Genomic DNA, 6,970 nt, shown 5'->3' on the forward strand with positions numbered 1-6,970 from the left:
ATATATATATAGATATATATATAAGTTGAATTTTTTATGCCTATTTGTATAAGTTATGCATGCTCCATGAACGCCATCAAGCTTTCAGAGACGGCCCTACATGTTACAAATGACCTATACGTAGGCAATCAAAAATAAATAGAGCCCAAACGTACTACAGGGAAAAAATTCTACTGCAAAATGATATTCATTTATTCGTGCATAACAATAGAAAAACACACATGAAACCATTTCAAATCCAAACACACATGAAACCATTTCAAATCCAAACACACATGTTGATTATGAAATGAAAGTCAGAAAGCTTCAGCATTAGCAGCAATGTAAGCCTCAAACGCCTTAAAGATTTTCTTGTATCCTTCATTGGTTTGGTTAAGTAACTCTTCTGTTGGCTTTTTTTCACCTTTACAGTTAAAGACCGTAGTGTGCTTATACATAGCTCCGCCCTCAGCTGTTGGTGAGATCTTAATATGATGAACTATCAAATCTAAATAATCTGACAATATGTCACCTTCAAACACCGTGTAGTCGACAGAAAGGTTGCTCAAATCAACTGCGTCAATTTTTTGCTTTGATGTTGTGTATGGTAGAGCTGCATTACAAACCCGATCGGTAACATATACGAACAATGTTTTTAGAACCAAAATGGAACCTAAGAACCTTAGCGGTCCAGTTCAGCACTTGTAAGCATTATGTGAGTAGGCAGACTGGTTGCACTCTGGGGGTGTGCATGGATTGGTTCGGTTTGGTTTTGGGCAAAAAAACGAACCAAAACTGAAATATCAGCTTTTGAATTTTTGAAAACTGTTCAGTTTTGGTTTTATTGGTTTTTGGATTGGGTTCGGTTACCATTTTTAGGTTTTGTCATTCAGGCTTGAAAATTTTGAGCGAAAGAAAATTGGTCAAAAATAATGAATTTTGGTGTATTTATTTTTTACTTAATAATTAACTAATAATTATACATTTGAACTTTAATATTTTTATTAAACTACTATAAATTACTTAAAAATTAAAACATATAAATAACCTATAAATTCAGTTTGGTTATGACAAAAACATAAAACAAAACCATTGATTTTGGTATTTCAACTTGGTTTTTACGGTTTCAAATGTTTTTCCACAATTGTAACCAACTAGGCTACAACTTTAGTTATGTATATCATAACTACAATACAAAAATGCTGACCTTACTTCTCTAATCTCTTTTAGTTAAAAAAATGTTTCTTCAATATATTTGGTTTTTTTTACTTTTAAAATATATATATATATATATATATATATATATATATATATATATATATATATATATATAGGTGGGTTATAATAAAAAGAAATAGTTTTTAGGAAAAGTAAGAATAAATCTAAGCCCTTGGATCTATGATCTAGTGGTTGAGATTAGTAGTTTTTAAAATACCAAATAGTTTCCTAGGATATTGGATTTAGGCTACATAGTTTCCTAACTCTAAATTTTATGTCATTTCTACTCTTCCTACAAAACTATGTATTTTTATTTTAACTCTGTTATATATATATATAAAAGAGTTTAAATAAGAATAAGGAGTTTTCTAGGAATGGTAAGAACCAACAAATTTTTGACATTTGGCATTACAAATGATGGTGAAAGAATAATTTTAGAAAATTATGTCGGTTATAATGATGAAAGAGTAATTCTAGAAAACTATGTCGGTTATTGGTAATTTTAAATCCCAACCATTGATTAAAAAGATCCAATGGTTATGATTTATTTCTAGTCTTCCTAAGAAACTACTTATTTTTATGATAACCCACCCTATATATATATATATATATATATATATATATATATATATATATATATATATATATATATATATAAATGTTCAAATAAAAAGAAGTTGTTTCTTAGGAATGGTAAGAACCAATAGAATTTTGACATTTGACATTAAAACCTATGGTGAAGAACAATTATAGGAAATTATGTCGGTTATAATAATGAAAGAGTAATTCTAGGAAACGATGACGGTTTTTGGTAATTTTAAATCTCAAACATTGATTGATACGATCCAGTGGCTATAATTTATTTTTAGTCTTCCTAGGAAACAACACTTATATTTAGATAACCCTCAATTATTCTTTCACTATCGGTTTTAATGCCAAATGTCAAAATTCTATTGGTTCTTACCATTCCAAAAAAATAACTTATTTTTATTTGAACCTTTATATATATATATATATATATATATATATATAGGATCAGGATCATGTAAGAATTATTTTGAAATTGAGAATTTTGAGAACCATTAAATACCATAAAAAAACCAAAAATTTTAAAAAATCATAAAACATAGAAAAAAAACGCAAAAATGAAAAAGTAAAAAAAAACAAAATTCTTATTTATCATTAAAAAATGTCTCGGTTTAGCTAAATTATACACATATGTACATATATGTACATACATGTTTTTTTATACACGTATGTACAATTTAAGGTAAATGATAATTTGCATATGTGTAAATTACGTAACTAGAGATTAAATGAAATTATACACATGTGTATAATACAAAGATTTTTTTTTATTTTTTATTTATAAAACCGGAATGAAATATAAGAATTTTGGTTTTTTACTTTTTAAAAATTTTTGCTTTTTTTGTTTTATATAAATTTTTAGATATTTTTTAGAGGTTTTTTTTTGTGGCTTAAAATTGTTTTCAAATTTCTCAATTTCTAAAAGATTATTTTAGGATCCTTACCATATATATATATAGGTATTGGATCATTTCAGAAGTTTTTTTTACAGCGAGAAGTGCGAGAAGTGAAGGTGTAACTCCATTAATCCCTAATTTCACTCCAATTTTTATGTGTAGGTGCGTTGTGTAGGTGCATATGTATGTATGTAGGTACGTATGTTTGCATATGTGTACGTATGTGTGTATATGTGTATTTATGTTTGTATGTGTGTAGGTACATAGGTTTGAATATGGCTCGGTACATTTATATGTTTGTAGGTAGGTTTGAATGTGCAATTAAGACATAAATACAACCAACCTACATATATGTATGTAACATCATATGAAAGTTAGTGAAATTAGGGATTAATGGAGTTATATCTTCACTTCTCGCACTTCCCGCTGTAATATCACTTCTCGCAAGATCCATCCCATATATATATATATATATATATATATATATATATGTATGTATGTATTAATTCTTGAGTTTTACAGTTTTATACGGTATTAAATTTGTGTATTATTTAATTATTCCCATATTGAATTATGATATTAGCTGGTTTTTGAGTACGGACCAGTGAAACATGTGGTAAGGTTGGCCGGTAACTTTTTATCTTTAAGAGTCAGATAGAAAACAAAATGTTGTTACTGATTAATTTCTTACCGTCACCATAAACGTGACTCTGGATCGTTCCAGGACCTCCATCACCTTCTATGGTGGTGATGGATTTGTATACTTCTGGAAGTACCTTAGGTGCGAGCGTATGGAAGTTTGTGATAACCTTGAAAATCTTATCGGCAGGAAATGAACTAGAGATCTCAACCTCAGTCGAAACAGCAGTGGTCATGATGAATAATTTGCAGATAAAATAACTAAGAAGCTATTGTTATAGTTGAATGTGAATACAGATATTGTTGGAATGTTGGGTATATGTAGTGGTTTGGAGTTGGAAAAAAGTGTTGTAAAATATGTTTATTTGATGGTTCGTTGGAGAGCATGCACATATTGACCACTAGTTTGCCCTTGGAGAATATACACATATATTTTGTTAAATTTTGGTTTATATAAAGTAGTTATGTTTGTCATTGTCCTCCTATATATCATATCTTATATTTAGCTCCAACACTAATATATGTCCTATACAATGTTTTTAAATCCAGACCGAACCAGCCGGTTGGACCGGACCCGGTGCCATTAACGGTCAGGTTGATATGTTTAGCTAGTTTTTATAAAACCCGGCCGGTTCTTGCAATTTCTGGTTGACCCGGAACCGGCGAACCGACGGTCAGACCGGTCATTTTGAAAAATACAAATATTTGTTTGTTTTTTTCACAAAACCAACACTAGAATCAAAGCAGCCGATCCATCTTTCTCCAAAGCCAACTTTGAGCCAACCTTTTTATAGATCTATGAAACTAGTATGTATTTACATTTAGATGGAATACTAGATAGAAGAAAATAGAGATGAAATGAATGAAGAGATGAAAGATAAAGAAACATAGATATGAAAGCAACCTCCACAAATGAACTCCTTTTAAAAGTTAACAAACCCTAATAACATAAAAGGAATGGTTTGCTGTTGGGCTTTGCACAAAAGTTATTTTTTAAATACGGGCCTTTTAACCATTTTTTAGTTTTCACTCATCAATTATAAAATGTGTACCGTGTACAAACGTGAATTTAAATATAGTTTGGATTTTGATGTATGTTTTTGAAGTTCAATGAAAGTAAATTTTTTTATATATATAAAATTAAAATTATATATATATATATAAGGGTAACATCTAGAGAGAACTCCTCTTAAAGAGAGAACTAGAGAACTAGTAAAAAATTGTTTTTAACTATTTTAAAAAATATGTTGTGATTTTTTTTCTTTCCTCCTTTTAATAAGATGATATTAATACTAAAAAAAAACCTTGTCGGTGTAATGCATATGTGCATTAATGCATGTTGCATATATACGATAATGTTTTATTGCATAATACAACATAATTGCATTATACAATACACACTATTGAATATATGCAAATATAACACTAATAATTGTATGCAATACACTATCACATATATGTAATACAACACTAATGCACATATGCACTATAGCGTTCTTTTTATCTTTGCATATAATACAACACTATTGCACATATACAATATAAACAATAGCATATATATGCTAATCAACACTATTGCACATATAAAAATACACACTAGTGCACATATGCATTAGAAAAATTCGATGTATTGTATATATGCATTACAACGAGTTTTTTTAATTTTTTTTTTGGTAAAGAATAACAACATATAAGAAGGATGAAAGAAATAAAAAATCAAAAATATTTTTTTAATTAAATTAAAAATACTTTATTATTAGTTCTCTAGTTCTCTCTCTAAAAAAAAGTTCTCTCTTGATCCTTTCCCAATATATATATATATATATATATATATATATATATATATACAGAGAGAGAGAGAGAGAGCAAGGTTAAAATAAGAAGTAGATTTATCCTAAGAAGTGTAGAAAGTGTGTTTTCACCACTATATCTATTAAAACACACCGAACAAAAAACACACTTTCTATATCCACCGTCAGATCAACATATCTAACGCACCAGATTACTTCTTACACTTCTTAGACAGACTCCACTTCTTATTTTAACCCCACCATATATATATATATATATATATATATATATATATATATGGTGAGGTTAGAATAAGAAGTGAGTTATTTGTAAGAAGTGTGAAAAGTAATATCGGGCGTTGGATTTGATCATTTGATGGTGGATATTGTTAGTGTGTTTTTTGTTCGGTGTGTTTTATTTTGTTAGTTTGGTGTGTTTTTTGTTCGGTGTGTTTTATTTTTTTAAGGGTAAAAATCACTTCTTACACTTCTTAGGATAGTTTTACTTCTTATTTTAACCTTGCTATATATATATATATATATATATATATATATATATAGCAAGGTTAGAATAAGAAGTAAAACTATCCTAAGAAGTGTAAGAAGTGATTCCAGGTCAATGTTCGGTCCGGCCTCCCGGGTCGGTCCGACTTGTGACCCGGTAAGGCGTATGGGTCAATGTCCGCTCTGGGTCTGAAAACATTGGCGCTATATGCTACTAATTTTTTAACGGCTTTTATTAACAAGTGAGAGCTAGAAAAAAAAATATGCAGTTAAATGGAAAGGAGGAGACTTTTTTGGTCCACTCGGTCCAACTTATCATATTATGTAAGGCCCGGTTTTGTTTATTTAAGTCTTTCGTATTTGTATTGTATCAGTTTACGTTTTGTTCGTTTGCGTTTATATGTATTGGGCCCGAGGCCTTGATGTACTTGAAGCCCATTGGGCATTTGTTAATGGAAATAGAGTATGGATTACACACACTATATAAGGTGTGTGTAAAACCATACTTAAGTAACTCTTTGCAAAATATTATTGTCTAACTCTCAAACTTCGGTCCGGCCTCCCGGGTCGGTCCGACTTGTGACCCGGTAAGGCGTATGGGTCAATGTCCGCTCTGGGTCTGAAAACATTGGCGCTATATGCTACTAATTTTTTAACGGCTTTTATTAACAAGTGAGAGCTAGAAAAAAAAATATGCAGTTAAATGGAAAGGAGGAGACTTTTTTGGTCCACTCGGTCCAACTTATCATATTATGTAAGGCCCGGTTTTGTTTATTTAAGTCTTTCGTATTTGTATTGTATCAGTTTACGTTTTGTTCGTTTGCGTTTATATGTATTGGGCCCGAGGCCTTGATGTACTTGAAGCCCATTGGGCATTTGTTAATGGAAATAGAGTATGGATTACACACACTATATAAGGTGTGTGTAAAACCATACTTAAGTAACTCTTTGCAAAATATTATTGTCTAACTCTCAAACTCTCTCTACCTCACCCTTCACTCTCAAACTTTCGGCTCCCATAGCACCACCACAAGATCCGAGATCTCGGTCTAGCTAGTTGTTTTCGCCAACTAGTTGTGAGGTTGATCCAAGAACGACTAGTACTTAGTTTGTTTTGTTGTTTGATCCGGTCACGAGACCTACAATTGGTATCAGAGCTTTCGGGCTCTACTAGTTGTAGATCTTGGGTCACAACCTTGGATTTTGGTCTTGTGTCTGAGAAGATGGATTTTTCAAGAAAATAAGTGGGTTTCGGGTTCTTATGTTCTTCAAGTTTTCTAGAAAATAAAGTTTATTTATCTTCAAAATGATAAAGTTTGGTTGAAAAGGTGTTAGTTTTGGTGTTTGACTTATCAA

At 30.4% G+C, this 6,970-nt stretch overlaps 1 protein-coding gene across 1 annotated transcript; it reads right to left on the bottom strand.

The window, feature by feature from the left end:
- Positions 1 to 241: 241 nt before the first annotated feature.
- Positions 242 to 3,594, bottom strand: LOC143595085 (root allergen protein-like). Its single transcript, XM_077074219.1, has 2 exons — positions 3,373 to 3,594; positions 242 to 592 (listed from the first exon to the last, which is right to left on the bottom strand). Exons 1-2 carry the CDS (start codon positions 3,554 to 3,556, stop codon positions 297 to 299), a joined length of 480 nt encoding a protein of 159 aa, XP_076930334.1. The 5' UTR covers positions 3,557 to 3,594; the 3' UTR covers positions 242 to 296.
- Between the last annotated feature and the right edge of the window lie 3,376 nt (positions 3,595 to 6,970).

The sequence above is a fragment of the Bidens hawaiensis genome, unplaced genomic scaffold (genome assembly GCF_021521415.1).
Source record: "Bidens hawaiensis isolate Kalapana, Puna unplaced genomic scaffold, B.hawaiensis_p1.1 tig00044655_1, whole genome shotgun sequence".
NCBI classification, from domain to species: Eukaryota; Viridiplantae; Streptophyta; class Magnoliopsida; order Asterales; family Asteraceae; genus Bidens; species Bidens hawaiensis.